At 41.1% G+C, this 17,351-nt stretch overlaps 1 protein-coding gene and 1 long non-coding RNA gene across 7 annotated transcripts in view; one reads left to right on the top strand and one right to left on the bottom strand.

The window, feature by feature from the left end:
- Window positions 1-252: 252 nt before the first annotated feature.
- LOC119134445 lies at window positions 253-2,605 on the bottom strand. The gene is made up of 3 exons (XR_005100339.1): window positions 2,277-2,605; window positions 965-1,056; window positions 253-775 (listed from the first exon to the last, which is right to left on the bottom strand). It is a non-coding gene; the product is annotated as an uncharacterized LOC119134445 (long non-coding RNA).
- Window positions 1,485-17,351, top strand: part of adgrb3 (adhesion G protein-coupled receptor B3) — an 86,558-nt gene continuing 70,691 nt past the window's right edge. For 2 of the 6 annotated variants that reach the window (XM_037271022.1, XM_037271021.1), the window contains exons 1-2: window positions 1,485-2,076; window positions 3,274-4,042. In XM_037271022.1, the coding sequence (XP_037126917.1) occupies window positions 3,289-4,042 (754 nt within the window). In that variant the 5' untranslated portion in view covers window positions 1,485-2,076; window positions 3,274-3,288. The remainder of the gene's footprint in view (window positions 2,077-3,273; window positions 4,043-17,351) is intronic. The other 4 variants (XM_037271020.1, XM_037271019.1, XM_037271024.1 and 1 more) reach the window with 3 other exon arrangements.

The following is a 17,351-nucleotide window of genomic DNA, read 5'->3' as shown; positions in this document are numbered from 1 at the left end:
CCGCCAATGGAGAGAAAAAGCTCTCCTGCTTCCTGTACAAATGGAAGGAAATGTGAACAGCAAGCGTTTCACATGATTCTAACTCTCCCATCTCACGTCCATTAAACCACTATTCTCCCCATGAATTGCAGCAATAGGCAGTGAAAGCCATTGCAAACCTTTTGATGCTGCATTGTCGCAGACCAGCAGTGTGAGCCTCTTCTCACATTGGATTTAGCTGACTGTTGATTTGTGAATGAAAGAGAGTTCAAGTGTTTGTCAAGTAACTATTTTATTTGTACCCATGAGCTACTGCTGATATACACATCATGTCCAAGAATACAGAAACAGAAAACAATTATTTAACATGCTACACAAAGAGTTTGGAAATCGGTCTATGATTAAAATGTGGCTACTTACAGTTAAGCTACAACCCAGAAAAATGTTTTGCACAAATTGGCATGATCACTTGTTGCTAGGAAGAATATGTTTTAAGACTGACTCACACTAAACACACAACAGCAACATTGAGATATATAGGTTAGTCTGGAGCTTTCCCAAGAGATACCGGAGTAGAAATACACAACCGTTATCCATAAAATGTTGAGAAAAGGTGGAAAATGTGAATTTTAGCCCATTAAATGCAGATACAAAAAAGCTGTTTAAGGATAAGTAAGGTAATTTTTTCCTCACCTGTGTCATCTGCTCGATATAATGGGGCATAACCTCACTTCCCCCGCCGTACAAAATAGCCAGTGTCATCATCATCATCATCATCATCATGTTTTGCACTAGGCTGAGTAGTGGCAGAAAATTTAGATGGATTTTGACCGCAACTGCCTTAATCCTTGTGGAGAAACAGCAATGCTGTGCCTTTAATTCCACAAACAGACAGCAATTCCATAGTCATTGACAAGCACAATTTATGAAATGATGATCAGGATGTCTTCAAACATGCAAGTCAATTGAAGCGTTGCTACTCTACCTGGTGGGGAACTTGGGAAATGGCTGTTGCATCAAACTTTTGACAAAATGTCAAAGAAGGAGATGCCATTTGGCCCATGCTGATATCAATTCCTGTTTTAAACACAACAACGTTCAAAATAAAAGAGGTGCAAATTCTTTAGACTAAATGAGTATAAATCCGGAGTATATACAGTCACGATATTTTGTCCCAGCGCAGTGCCAAGGAATGCACAGAAAGATTAACAGGAACTCAAACAGTCCAACGACACTAGCAAATCGGGTCCCAGTGACAGAGGGCACAGATTTTATTTTGGAAAACAGCGTTAATCTCATCCACACGAGTATCTAGAAGAAAAACAAAGTCCTTGAAATATTCCATATTTGCAGGATGCTGAATGCTGCAAACGTTGTCTGAGCATAAGTGAGAAGGGTCTAGTTCAGGGGGGGAACCCCTTTAGATTGGAATTAAGTGCGGGGGGAACGGAGAGAAAAAAGAGGAGGAGGAGGAGGAGGAGGAGAATGAGGAGGAGGGCAGGGAAGAAAGTGGGAGCTGGTGCCAGACGCAGTAAGAAGTGAACGTACGTGTGTATGGTGCTGAGAGTGTGACGTGTTATTGCAGCCCGCTCCTGGAGCTCTGCAAGCAGCCAGCAAAGCGCCTTTTTGCGTCCTCACTGGCCCCCCCAAACATCTCCCATCCACCCACTCTAGACGGATCTTTTCTTTCCTCTCTATTTTATCGACGTGACGAGAGGGTGACGCTTGACTTCTTGCTTGGAAATGGAATAGAGATGGCGAATAAACCCGTGATGTTACTGTAAAACAAAATGCTTTAATTTTTTTTTTCTCTCTTAGTCTCTGAAATTCTGTGACTGTCGCTTGGTTCCATTTGAGTTTGGATGGGAAAGCCCATGCGGATGATGAGGAGGAGGACCGTGGATACGAGCGGGGAAAGCGGAGTGTAATGCATTTTATTTGATTTGATTTTTTTCCCACCCACTGAAGCATCTTGTTGCGCCGGACTTGTGTGCGTGTGTGTGCTGGAGTATGGATTCACTCGAGGGCTGCAGACTTGACTTATAAAGGATGTTGTCAAGTATGTTGGGAAAATAGCCATAGATTTCGCGGTGTAAGGTAAGATTTGATTTATTTGTATTTATATGCGTGGCTGGTGTCAGTTAAAGTTTTTGCATTGAAATAATCTTGACGTGTGTGCTGCGTAGCCCTTCTCACGAATCCACACAGATGAACAGATATGTTTATTTAAAGCGATGATCTGTCTCTTAAGAGGCAAACACCACTTTAAAGTGGCACCGTGTCTCCATTCACATTACCTCCAGAGAGATGATTGCTTTTTAGAAGCCTCGGCAATAAAACCGAGCGTGTCTCTCTTGACGACCCATTTCTCCTCGTCCTCCGGAATACTGATTCCCCCTTGACGCCCCTGCACATGAATCTTGCAAAAGATCCGCGTGGATTTAGAGCTCACAGCTGATTCCACACCCTGCGACCCTTGCACGACAAATAAGTTGGGGGGGGGCACCATTCCATTCCCCATTCTGGTCTTTTGGCTCATGTGCGTGTGTGTATGTGTATGTGAGCGTGGTGACCGCGCGAGTTCATCGCCTCCACTTCCTCAATTGCATGGACGAGCACGCGTACCCACGCGCGCGCACGCACCCGCTCGCAGCTGCATTGCCTGCAGGATTAAAGCAATCAGGACATGGCATTGCACCCCCTCCATCCTCTTCTCGTCCACACGCCCCCGTGCACGTCGAGCAAACACATGCGCGCGCGCGCGCGCACACACGCATGCACCCCTTCTACCAAATTGCGCCACAGAAATAAAATAAGACTCACATTTAGGAGAAAAAAAAATATTCCACATTCTTTGCATGACATCCATGTGCTTTATTTGTGTTAATGCCATCAGACAACCTGCATAAAAACATACACGCGGATGCACACACGCCTTTTGATGGCAAACAACTTTAACCTTATATATGATCATTTGCAAGCTTTTTTGTTTGCGTCTTTGACCCAGCACGAGCCAGTTAACGTCTAAATGTTTTCCCCCCCATGTCACCCCAACACACAAACATGCACGCATGGTAGAAATAAATAAATTATGGCCGGAGTAACCACAAGGTGGCAATGTTTGCACAAAGTACAGTAGTGAAGCGTGGCAAGATGGGGGTGCAAAAAACCATACAGCTGCTGTTGATGTGGTGGATTTGTCTTGGCATTTTCATGATGGGGAAACACGAATCCCGTTAGTTCATCGATCATCTGTGTTGTTCTCTGTGTAATTCTCCTCATCTCTCCTTGCAGGCCCAATGACATAGGATGAAGGCTGTTCGAAACCTGTTGATTTATATATTTTCCACCTATCTTCTGGTTATGTTTGGATTAACTGGTGCCCAAGATTATTGGTGTTCCACTCTGGTCAAGGGGGTCATCTATGGATCCTACTCTGTGACTGAAATGTTCCCTAAGAACTATACAAACTGTACATGGACACTGGAGAACCCAGACCCGACCAAATACAGCATCTACCTGAAGCTATACAAACAAGACCTGAGCTGCTCTGAGTATTCTCTCCTCGCCTATCAGTTTGATCATTACTCTCATGAAAAGATTAATGCCTTGCTCAAGGTGAATGAGTCGATAGTGTACCTGTGCGATTCCAAGAATATTTATGTATTTTTGCTCTACGACAAAAATTTTGTTCAGCTGCGGCGGGTTTTCCCGTCTGATTCAAACGGATTGACGCTGCAGAAGCTGGAAGAAGAGGAGAAGTCTATTGTGGAGTTTCTGGTCTTGAATAAGGCCAGCCCCAGCCAGTTTGGGTGTCAAGTGCTTTGTACATGGCTGGAAAACTGCCTGAAATTAGAGAAGGGCACGGTGGAGACGTGCGGCATCGTCTACACAAAATGCACGTGCCCCCAGCATTTAGGAGACGGAGAATCGGAGAGCATGCTGATGCTCAACAATGTGGTTTTACCTCTCAACGCCCAAACGGAGGGCTGCTTGTCGCCCCAACTGCATGCAGGCCAGGTCTGCAATCTCAGTGCCGAAGTGAAGCGGCCTCCTAAAGAAGGTGAGTATGCAGCTGTCTTCCTCCTTCTGTGCTCACACAGTAATGGAGCACTGTTTATGCATAGATCATTCAATGTGCACGTCGATCACTCCCTTCTTCTGCCCCTTTCCTACTGCATGTCTCAAGCGTGATGGCCCATGAAACAAAGAGCACACATACAGTAGAGTTTTAATTAGGTGGCTACGACCCCACTAATTGGACAACAAAGCTTGGAGTCGGGTGGAAACTATTACAGTGGAGCCTCTGGAGCCGAAAAACTCCAAATTTGGGGAAGTAATTTGTTGCTCAAAACCTTTTGCATTGTCTAGTATCTAATAATTAATTGTAGCTATGTGTTTGGATTTTCTCAAGTATGAAACAAAAAGATGCAATACCATGACGTCATACATGACAAGAATGTAAAAAGCAAGATGCGAGCAAATTACTGTTAAGATTGAGGCTCTGCGTGGAGACGGAGTGGATCCAATGTTGTTAATTTAGCAGGCAAGTGTGGGCCGGCGGATCTGGGAGAGGGAGGGCTTCGTAGCTGTGTGAATGGTCACAGATGACTTCAATCATGGCCAATCAAAGCGGCTGTTTTCATTCCCTTTAAATGTGGCGTGATCGTCACGCACTACATGCTTGAAATGGCGGAAGCATGTCTGAGCCGTGCTTTTGACCAACCCCATTGATTTCAACACAACTGATTGTTTTTGGCCTCAGAGGCTCCACAGTTATTGGGGGGGATTGGGAGCTCATCAATTTAGACAACACTAAACAAACAAAAAAAAAATACAGGATACGTTGTCAGAATTATTTCAAAAAGTATATTTTATTAGGCAAGTTTGGCCTCCATGCCATTTGCATCTTGGATTGGGCAGACACGATGCAACATTTGTTGTTTAGCTTCAAGAATAAATCGAGGAGTAGAATGAACATGATGAGACTAACGGCTTATGTGATTTCACTGTCGTGCTGCCATAGAGCAATGCAACATGTTAGAACATTGGCTGTCGACGGTAAATGCTTCTGATAAGGTCATGATAGACTGTGGAGCTTTGTGATAAGGCTGCCTTGACACATACTGTAGCTGACTGTCAAGTAACAGGTAGTGTTGCGTGATATATCCGGTGATGACTCATAAAGCAGTGGCCTTCATCACCAAAGTCATGAATGAACCTTTTGATTAGTGGGGGAAATAATGAGGAAGCAAATGTTATGGGACATCAGTTTTCCCTTGTGGGATTGAAGTAACGGTTGCGGCAATTGCTCCCCGGAGATCACAATGGGAAGAACAATATGCTTTTATGCCGTCGGTTTGGCTGTTGGGTGGCTGCCGCTTCACGCTTCAACATCACTTAGTTGCTACATCGGCTTGTAATAATAAGGATAGTGTTCCTGGCATTGCCATGGCAACCCTGAATCACTCTAGTCTAGATCTACTTTAAGCCACATTTCCACCAAGCTGTAGAACACTGTTTGGTTTACCGCATTAGGGTTATCACGAAGCCGAATGCCGATAAAGTGCATGATGCCTTTGACCAATCAACAAAGACCTCTGTGTGTAGCTCCACCCTTCAGGTACTCTGCCATTGCCTTTGAGACCCTACTAAATCAAAGTAAAAAAAAGTCAAAGTCTGCTTTATTGTCAATTTCTTCACATGCCAAGACCCCCAACAGATCGAAATTACGTTCCCACTATCCCACGGTGACAAGACATAGTACACAATATACATACAAGTAAACAACACAAAAAGTAAAAACAAGAAGGCACAAACAATGAATAAACAAGAGTGATGAATAAATAATAAATAAATAAATGGTGCTGAGAAGTCATTTTTGAACTTTTAATTGATAACACACACAGAACAGTACTCTTCTCACGGAAAAGAACAATAACATCAATGAAAATAGACTTCTGATGACAAATAATGTGCAGTGTTAAAATGAATCACCAGTGTAAGAATTTTACATTTGCATGCTATTTTGTAGTAGTAGTAGTAGTAGTAGTCGTCGTAGTAGTAGTAGTAGTAGTAGTATTTAGTCGTGGGTGTGCATGCACGTGTGTCATGCATGTGCAAGAGTGTATGTACACACATTACATCATCAATCGCAAGCTGCTTGCAACGTGGATTAGGTGCTTACATATTTACGCAGTAAACGGTGATCTAATACAAAATCGATCCAATGCTGCTATCTGTAAGCCATATTTATTTATTTAAATTAATATTTGTAAACTTTCCAATTTAACCACAATTGGCTAGGAATTTTCTCCACCCATTTAGGTCATCTTAAAAGTTGCTTAAAAGTCAACACGTCACACCTGAAGACCACCCCAGTCCAAAATAATTCTAAGAAAACAGCAATTACATTCGTCTCCTTTAAATATTTGTGAAGAATGCAAGTGCCACTCATCTTGTGCTTTTACGAAAATGTTGTTTTCAAATAATTTATGCTATAGGAGTTGAGAAGAAGCAGCATGGCTTTAATAATCATAATTCAGATCACCCTCTGATCAAATCACAACAACGTTATGCTCATTTACGGAGGGAATTCTTTTTTCCAGAATAACCTTTGACAGTTTTCAGCATGTTAATATCAGCTTAAGAGCACAGCTTATTTTCCCCCCCTTCAGAAGATTTTCCACTAGCATCTATTTATAGTGTTGGTTGATGGGAGGTTTGAATAAATCCGTTTTCATCTGGATAACGGGGGAGATCAACACACTGGGTTTTAAAAGAGCACTGTCTCTCCTCCAGGCGTCATAGTGACAGAATGGGTGTTTCTGACGAAGAATAAAGCGTTACAAACAGTCGACAAGGGCTGTATTTGATACAATCGCTCGTCTTTGATCTTCTCAACTTCCTGTTGAAGAGGAGGCCGTTTGAGCCAATCAAAAAGGCCTGGCTGGAGGTTGTACGCACGACACGCTGCCGCAGCGTCCCCGTTTGTCTTGCATACGCAGCGTGTAGACCGTTTTAAAAGGTTAAAGCTCGTACATATTTGAGGTGATTATACAGACAAAAGACAGACCTCACCCGTTGAAGCTGTGCCACTTTCAAGACCAAAGCGACGCAATGGAAACTCTTAACCCAGCTACTGACTCATTTATGCTGCTTTATTTTTATAGCTGTCACTGTTTCATGCATAAAAGTTGTAAAAGCAGGCAGCACAGTGCTCCACTGACACTTACTGTGATTTAATTTTCTCTCCTGCTCCCTGGTGTGTGTGCATGCATGAGCGTGCATGTGAGTGTGTGTGTGTGTGTCTGTTCTGTCTTTTTTTCACCACATGCAACAGCATGATGACTCGCCAGTGCCCAACGGTGAAATAATGTGTTTGTCAGCGTTGTGATTTCCGCATGACGTGTCCAGGCTGCTTTTAGATAAGTGTGACTTTTAACCTAGAAAAAAAAAATCCCCAACATTTTAAAATGGTTCATGGATCGTTGCCGGCTAACCACCGTAGTAATTTTTTTTTCCAATATTACAGTGCATTCCATAAATTGTGGTGAAAACAGGAACTTCCATTAATAGTCTTTGCAGATGCTGGTGTTTATTATCCACGTGTAGGATAAAACCTTAAAATCCTCTAATTCCCTTTGGCACCTTCATATCTTCCACAACCCGCTCCTAGTGTCGAGAAATCAGCCGCTTCACGAGGTATCCCCTCATTTTGTTGCTCTTCCGACTCGTTTTCCCCCCGGCTATGGTTGACTGTCTCATTATTTGTGTTGTTCCGCTGTCATTGGAGGATCAGGGTCGATACGTCTCATTGCTTTGGGGTGGGAAGTGTATTCTTGTTTGTATTTCATTGTGTAGACTGTTAATGAAGCTTCAAACTGTCGCGTTGTGCTTGAGATGTATCGCATGTGGCCTTGGCTGCCCAACCATCTTACAATTAGATTTGCATTTTTAAAAGGAAATGAAAGATGTGTTTCACTAAATATAAGCACTTTTTTAGATCCATGTAAGATGGTGTATTCGGGTATGTGGTAGTGAGTCTGTCTTTCAGTTAGGGGTTGACATTTTGGTCTTTCCTGTGGGGAGTTAGCCTGTTGTCCCTGTAATGTATTTAATTTGCTCGAAAACTCATGATGCTACCAAGAATTGGGTCTCATAAGTAGGGAAGATATTAAAATGAATATTTAATGAGTCCGCAAAGGGGGCCTCCAAACCCTGTATGAATACAAAAATTAGGTTACAAACACGAATGAGTCCTGCTAATTTTTCCATCCTGAGAAAGGATGCTATTGGTCCTAAAGGCAACCATCCAATGTACCTAAAACATGACAGTTCATTCAGATTGAATTTCATAGCCTTGTTTAGCTGGAATGATGGCAAAATGACCATGAAAGAGGAACAACTCTGCATTTCTAAATGTGATACTGTGCAGATTTCTGGTTGCACACTTGCATTTACTTCATTTGAACATTCTGCTTTGTGACTGCATAGAAGATGGCTTTGAGATTTTATCGGGGAATGAAACGTGGTGCAAGGCTCCAGTGCGCCGTCACCCGCCGCAGTCATGAGTACCGCCGCAGCTCAGCCCTGCCGCCTCACATAGAGCGGCCTTTTATTCACTTTGGATCTCAGTCAAGTCACTCAGTAGTCACACTGCATTATGCTCACCCCCATTGTTCCATACACTTGGAGGCCATTTTAGTTCCAATTCAGTGAAGGAGAGGCTTCAGCGAGACAGCCCTTAATCTCTTTGGTTTACCCTATATATGATTTTTTAAGGTTAATCTAGAGAAAATATCATCACGTTACAATTCTTTTGAAAATTCCACATTGAATTACTTCACTGTAGAGGCAGCTATAATAACATTTCCCCAGGAAAGCCTTCATGGTGCATTTTATACCTGGCGTTCATAGCCGTGGTCCTTCGTCTAAACCTTTGCAGTCCTTTCTGCTGAGATGGTAAGAAAGTTGTTAGTAAAAGACATGGTCACTTCAAGTAAGTCCAATTGACTGAAGTGCCACAAAAAACATTGTGACAGTCCCAGACATCTTTTTGTACAATAATTGGACAACCATGACCCACAACATTTGGGTACACCTACACAAGCAAACGTACGGTTAAATAAGACGTCTCTGAGTGAGACATATTGTGTTCAGCTCAGTAGTTTGTGTGTTACTTTGTGTTGCTCATGGAAAAAAAGCCTCAATATCCATTAAACCAGTAATGGTAAATGAACATACAAATCAGAGTGGATAGAGGAATTTATTTCTTTGTCATTTTGAAATGCAACTATCCACCGGAACAAGAACTAGACCAGTTCTAAAGAGTTTCAAAAAAATAAATAAAATGAATCGATAAATAAAATAAATATGTCAGCCTTCACAAAGATAATACTTTGCATTATTTTTGTTCAAACTGTTGAAATGTCGTGTCCCTCATACAGTTTAAAAAGGAAACTAAACCACATCTCTGATATTATATGAGCAAGTGTATTAAAAAAGGGACCATGTTGAAGGACTCAATATACTATACAAAGGTGGATGAAAGAAGTGGGCGATAAAAAAGTACAGACGGTATAAAAAACAAAATTTTCAAGTTTGAATCCAACGCCAACATAGTGTATTGTGTTGTATTCCCGTGGATGTTTCTACGAGCCACTTGGACTGGCGGATGATGATCAGCTGTGCAAACCGTTGTTCAAATTTTGACATGGATTTGTGATCTCAGTCCGGAGGCTGTGTTTCAGCGGCGCCAGAACTGGGAGTCGGAGTGATAACTACCTGCTATCAGACCGTGTGCTGCCAACTGTCTCTGAGCAAATGAAAGAGCAGTGTTGTCATAGCGCAACTGCAGACAGGATGGTGGTCAAAGTGTCGACACCATTTATGGATTTGAGACCAGGAAAAATACTGCTGTGGATTAGGATAGTCAAATACACATTGTTAGAAAAACAGTAAGTATGTATTGTTTATATTTACAATACATTTGGTCAATTTGTTCAGTGCATATCTGGCAAGTATTTATTTTCCGTAAGGGGTAGAAATAAACATGAAGGACATCAGCCATTGGCTAATCTGTTTTCATTGAGATGAGTGTACGATTTAACATTCCGTTACTCATAATTTACGAGACTCAGCGGTTTTATGGCCTTTTATAATTTCATATACAAGAGGAATCAGAATAAAGTCTCAAATAATGAGCTTTATGAGATGAAGAAGCTGCACATGATGTTCTCGAGACAACACCGTATGATTTAAACAAGCACCTGGAAATTAATACAAATTTTGTGTTTCAAGTTAGGGTTTTGAATTAGGATATTATATGGTTTTAAGCAAAAATAATTTGACCGGTGAGTCATGGACAATAATATCTCTGGTGAAAACACACAAATGCTGCTGACTGAAGTCCACTCAAAAGACCTTGTTTTCTTTTTCACTGTCTCATGGCCACAAAGGCATAATATCACATTTCCATTTGTAATTGCGCATCTTGCTCCAACATCACAGCGTTCAGACTCTATTTTGCAATTTATGAGTTAAAGTGGACTTCACGAATCAAAGCAAGCCACTATTGCTTTCTCTGACTTCAAAAAGGCCTCTATGTGAATACAAACAAAAGTAATGAGTCTCTGTAGATGAAGAAGACTGTCTTATCCTCTTATTATACAAATTGGATTTGTTTATTTCCATCATGTGCATAATTCACTCAGAGAAAATATCCCACCACAATAGAGGGAACACAGTGAACCTGTTTCCAATCCAGTCAGCAGGAAGAATAAGTAGTAATGTGAAGATTTGATACTTTCAAGCAAGAGGCAGTGCAATAGCACCAAAACTGTATTGACAATGCAAACTCGGTTTGCATGTGCTTCTGCACACTGCTCATCCTTCAAAGAATACATTCATAACTTTTTACATGAGCATGTTACAGCCTTGTCCTGAGGTCCTGTACCAAAGCAGAGAAATGCTCTCTGTGTCAATAAACACTGTTGAATCATTTCAAAGAAGCAAAAACCAAATCCTATTCAGACTTTGTTTGTATAGGTGGCATAATATTTTCTTTTTTCTCTTTTGGCCCTTGTAAGGTGATGCCGAAGATGGTAATGTGTCGCTTTCAGCCTCTTAGTTGCATGCTCCTTCATTTCAACCCAGTTGGTTTTGGCCTGTCAGTGGATGGCTATTTCTACCCACAGCAAAGAGGAATTTGCATAAACATCCACCCACAAACCCTGGCAAATGAGTCTGTCACTCAAAGTCTATGTGGGGAAGTGGAGGAGAAATCCAATCCTTTCTCAAGGGGCTTCTGTAACCGCACTCACTGGCATCTCTTCAGTCGCGATGGCAAGTGTTTTAAGATTATGGATGGCCGCAATACCAAGATGCTGCTTACATGTACCTATACGTGTTATTTGGAACGGAAGCCTCGACATACTATATAGCCGTCTTTCGGCAATGGTCCATTAACATGCAGAAAGGCAGCCAGTGTTTTAGATTCATTGCTTTTAGTACACACACAGATTCATTTATGAAGGGATTGTAGACCCAACTGAATTTGGCCAAGATCATTTCCTTGGACTTGTTGACCGACCAATTGGTGTCGCGGGCGTGCTGGAGCCTATCCCAGTAGTCTTCGGTAGTAGGCGGGGGACACCCTGAACTGATTGCCAGCCAATCGCAGGGCACACAACAAACAACCATTCACACACAGGCACGGGGAGAACATGCAAACTTCACACAGGGAGGGCCGGAGGTGGAATCGGACCCGCAACTTTTGAACTGTGAGGTGGACGTGCTAACCAGTGCGTCACCAGTGACCTCGATTGGCTTGTTATACTTGCCTTTAACTAAACTTTCCAATTAATGATTTTATGCATGAGTTGTATGAAAAAAGTCAGGAGTGGCAGGCTTTTATGCACTCAACAGTGCTGCAAGTGTTTTTCCTCATTAATAGGAAGTCCATGGAAATTACAATGAAATAACTTAAGTGACTCTTAATCAAGTCACTAATGGGGTTAAAACAATTCTCAAAGGATGCCAAAAATAAAGACAAAACTTCAGTTGAGTGCTAAAACCATTTATGTGCAACAAACACTCCCCATGCATCAATACAATCTATAATCTTTGGTGGGGGGGGTATATGAAATCCAGAATATGCATATACGCACAATTATTTAAATCTACCAAGTGGCTCCCTCTTTTGTTTTTCTGCCTCAGTCATCGTTACACAGATTTATTTGAAGGATGACGTCTAACGCTTGGCATCAGCATATGCCAGTCATCACTGACTAAGACAGATGACATTTGCTTGCACTGACTGACTGGCTGTTTGTGTTTGTGTGGACTAGGTGCTTATCCCCCCCTCACAAAATGGGGAAGGGTGACCTTGCAGAGAAAGCATTACTAAGGCCTGTACCATTTTAGTCGGACTTTTGTGATTTTGTGAATGAAAAGGATAAAAAATTCCTCCCAAAAATAATGATGACACAATGCGATTCAAACTCTTAACATGAGTGCGCTAATAACCATAGAGCATTAAATTGATTGAATCCAGGTAGTAATATTGATAAGAGAAGAACAGGATGTACGTCATAATGAGCTGGGTTTATCTTTATGGTAAGCAACTTCCCTCGCCATGTTCGTTAAGGCCCATTAAAGTTAATGGTGAGTACAAATTTCATTGTTTAACAATGGTTAACTTCTTTTCATGCTTGGGAGAGTTAATGTTAAACTATGGCTTAAAATATCACTTGTAGTGTTAATGTAGCTGCTACTACAAAATGTATGGAAAATTTAGTTTGGAAAATTAAACAAAGGCAAGGTCTACGGGTATATTCCTTTCAAACAGCATGTTTGTAAAGTGCCTTAAGGTAATTCTTGCCATTTTGATGCACTGTGCATGTGAGATAGGCGCTCATATTACAAACACTACTATACCGTCCATTATGATGGAATATTAATGTGACTTTAATGTAGCATATGACTTGTACACTTCCATACAACATTTGCATGATTGTTGCCAAGCTGAAATGCAATACTATATTTGCAAGGCTGCAGAAGTTAGTTGACTGAATCCTCTCGCTTGGACACAAGGGAGCTTTATTAGTGATTGGGTTTAAAAGGCAGTATTCATAGCCTGCCTGACTGAAACCGGTCAAACGTGGAATGTGTGTGCCGCAGTCTGCCTCTTCAAGTCCGTTTTCAGTCTCTCCGTCACTAAAAATCAATGAAAAACACGGCTGTCACATTTGGCGCATTCTAAAGTGCCAATATTGCTGCAGATTTTAAACTCATTTGTCAGAGTTCTGCACTACAATTACATATAGCGACCGTGTGCATAGAGACGACTTCGAATTGCTCTCCAGCAGGCCTGCAGCGTGCTGCTTCAATGAACATGCCTCAACACTGCTGAGACATTGACGCCGCAACTACTACAGATGGCTTAACAATGCCTGAACATACAATTTGCAATCGATCACTCGTAGTAAAGCTGAGTGGACAGTCACCGCTGAAATTGGATCGGATGCACAATCTGGTTTCCAACTTACTGGCTATTGTATTGTTGCCTGATCAAGAATATGACACCTGTTTTCAGGGCTTAACTGGGCAGGTGACTTCTTTGAACATCTGAGTTTCCGTTTCCATTGTGCATGTTTAGCTAGACGAAAGCTGAGATGAGAAGCATGCTTACGTTTGCATGTTTTGTTAACATAATGCCATTTCAGAGCCATATTGTTCTTAATCTTGAATCAGCCATTGTTTTTCTACTTATCATTTGATTATATGATGTAATTAATTTACCTGAATGTGGCCTTCGTTGTGGTAAAATAATATTTTATTAGTCCAGACTCTCCTTGAGATCTAATGGAAGTATCCATGTAAATTGTTAACACATTAAGTAAAAGCTGCTGCAGGTTCCAAATATAACAAAGGAGATGGGTCAATGATTTCTGCAGTATTTTCTTAAAGTGAACAACTCCCCAAACACATGATTCATAGACAAAAGGGGACAAATAAATCAAGGGGCTCATGGGAGATGCTTTTGGATTGGTAAATCAATACGGTGCCACCACAGCTTGTTGCAGCCTCCAAAAAAACCCTCTCCAGTAAAAGCCCCCAGTTGGCCAATACCAATTTTAATCATCTGCCAAGTGATTTTTTTTAATCCAGGTACATTACAAATGAAAACCCTGTTGCACATTACATTTCGACAACCGTAATTGCGCTTTAGAGCAACAGAACAGTGACACGTGTCGTCCAAGAATTCAAGGATAACAATTCCGTGGTTGACTTAAACATTCTCTGTGAACAAAATGATACCACGAAACATTAATCAACAAGTTTCGAGACATTCAGAAGATAAGGTTATACATTGTAATTGTAAGCATTCAACTCTTCACTTGCAAATCATATGCAATGTTTGGACATTTCTATTATTTCTTGGATAAAGTTAATTGGGCCTTATGCGTAAACATAATCTGACTGACTTTGACGTCTTAGGCTTTGTGATCATCCTTATCTTTTCCAAGGTTTGCTGTCTTCGGTGTTGTCGGTCATAGAAAATGACCACAAAATCAATTACCTCTGTCATTCCAGTTCTGTAACAAGTTTAGTCTTTGATTTGATGCACTCAAAGGCACCTTTGTTTGCAAAGATGACATTATTGGACAATTTGAATGAGCGGAGCAATTGACAGAACCTTTGATATCTCATCCCTCTCTGAAAAAGGGTCACATGACTCACAACTTCAGTGTGTTTTATGCCAACCTTATGAATACAAGGAAATTGCAACTGGTGCTGATATCTTTCTGCTTAAAATGCATCATTTGACATTTAGACGCATATCGACAGCAACATATGAGATTGTTTGTTGCTCTCAAGTATTACTGTCAACAACTATCCATTATAACAGACTTTACTGTACCTCCACAGTTCCATCCATTCATGAGTCCATCCCTGCTTACTTTGCTTATCATTGTTGAATGGCATTTCTATTAGCGCTTCGATCAAATAATATCCACATTGGGAACGTCTGTGTGCGTGCTCAAGAAAGTCCTTTGGAGGAACAACCTTGTTGAACACCTCTGCTCAAAACACTATTATGCACATAACATTTGAACGGTAAATAATGCAGGAGAAAAATGATGATGAATGATAGCAGAAAGCATTTGTGTACCAGTAGAATGTTTTAATTGAATTATGAGTAGAAATGCCTCATCCCAGTTTTGCTCTAAGATGCTCCATTTGTTTGTGCAGTCAAATGGCACAAAGCTGCTCTGTCAGTTTTTGATCAGCACAGTAACGGCAAGACATCTCCAAATATAACAAAATTATAGGTTTACAGAAAGTCATCATTTTACTGCTTTATGTCCAAAAATGTGTTTTGAGGGTTCATAAATGTATTTATTTGGACGTCTGTATTTTTTGTTGAGAGATGCGAGTGGGTTACAAAATGGATTCCATCATAGTCACAGTGACTTGGTGTTCTTGTAGTCTTGCACTCTAAAATGGCACGAGCTCTGTGTAGTTGTTACTTGCTTCACTCGAACTGCATGTGCTGCAAGTGTTAATGAATTAGACATTTATCAAGGAGACTCATTTGCATAGAGGTAGCCAATTTATTTTCCAGATATATAGACATTGCCTCATTTAAATATGCGAAATACCACTGCTGCACCCACCAAGACACATTCTGCTTGCCATCTCAGCTAGTGAAACATTTCACCATCTGTGCATGCTTTGCAAATTAGACACTATTTTTTTTGCACTCCATTTTTATTGGGTAGCACCACGCAAAAACAAAACAATCCTTTAGTGAAATCGGTCCTGAGTGTCCTCACTCCTCTGTTGACTGTGCCACTCTGCTAGTTTATTTTTCTTTTGTTGCTTTCTCACACTGCGCTGATCCCTAGTGGAAAATTCATTGAGATGGAGACAATTAGAAAAGGGTTCTATTGTCAACATTATTTTTTTTTATCTTAGTTGTCATCAACACTTAGTTGTTACATGAACTTCTTTTCTCTCCTGTTCTTTAAGAGAATGTCTAAACCCTGTAAAATTCCCACGCGATGATCTCCGTTTGTTGCTTATCAGGTGCTTGATGCTTTGCAGCAACGAAATCCCAGACAAAGTTCTTTGCTGCTCAAGGCCATCTTGGCGAAGCATCAGCTCAGCGGTGTCCAAACCTTGGCTGTTGTGAAGTTGTCTCAACAGTTACTGAAGTGCAATAATAGCAGTTTTCTTCTCTGATCGGAGGTGACAATTTCGAACAAGGAGGTGAAACAAGTAGATCTGAAGAGGGAGCGAGAGATTATTTTGTCACTTGGCGGAGGGAATGTAAACACAGTTGAATTGTGTGAGGGGAAACAAAGAACTCATGAAGCCATTGTTCTTTTTTGTTATTAAAATTGCGTGTGATATCTTCTATCCTCTTCCTTCCACAGCATGTGGGATAGCCTCCAAGTCTGTTTGCTCCATTAGGTGAATCTCCCACACCATTTACAGTTTTTGATGAGCACACTGGTTTATTTGTACGTCTTTCTCACTAGCAAGGAGCAGAAGAAAGTCTCATGGTTTTGTTCCCAATTTTTTGTTTTGTTTCTGAACAAGACTAGCGCAAATTGCGCGCATGGGTGGAGTTTTTCTCTCATTTAATATTTTCGTTGATGGGTGCGATTAGAAAGGGGCATTTGCGCCATTGTGGGAGCGAACACAGCCAACTTACTTGGGCAATTGAATGTCGAGATTGTTAGTCATGGTCTTCATTTGGTTGTCTTACGTTTAAGCAGAAAACTGAAGCTCTAATTGTGTTTTCTGCACTTATTGTGCAAGAGCACAGTAACCAGTGGCATCACCTGGCCAAATTGCATTCTTACAGAAGATGCAAATTCAGAGATTAGTATTTATTAGAATTCTCAGCCTTGTATTACTAAATTTGATTAAATTCTAGCGTATAATGATTGTATTGTGCCAGAACTCACTAGTCGGCTGCTTTTAATAGGAACAAAACATAAACAAACAAACAAACAAACAAAAACAATGAACAAATGCCAGTATGCACATTTTGGCCCCAGGACACACTGGTTCACAGTGGAAATCACAGAGCACTGTTTTATTTTGTGTGTGCGCGCGTGTATGTGTGTGTGTCTGTGTGTGTGTCTGTCCTCAAGCAGAGAACATATTTGAATGTTTGGCTGGTGCTTTATATGTGCCTGCCCTACAAATGTCCCTCATCATTTCCTTTATATTCCATCCCCTGAAAAAGGTTTGATTTATCGGCCTGGCAGAATTTTTGGACATTAAGTGTAAAAACACAAAATTGATCTTAGAGGCAGCACTGGTTGTTGTCTCATCTTGCAGATTGTCAGGTG

Source organism: Syngnathus acus, chromosome 15 (genome assembly GCF_901709675.1).
Source record: "Syngnathus acus chromosome 15, fSynAcu1.2, whole genome shotgun sequence".
In the NCBI taxonomy this organism is placed as follows: Eukaryota; Metazoa; Chordata; class Actinopteri; order Syngnathiformes; family Syngnathidae; genus Syngnathus; species Syngnathus acus.
Note: the sequence above shows the minus strand (reverse complement) of the source record. Positions and strands in the feature narration are given on the sequence as shown.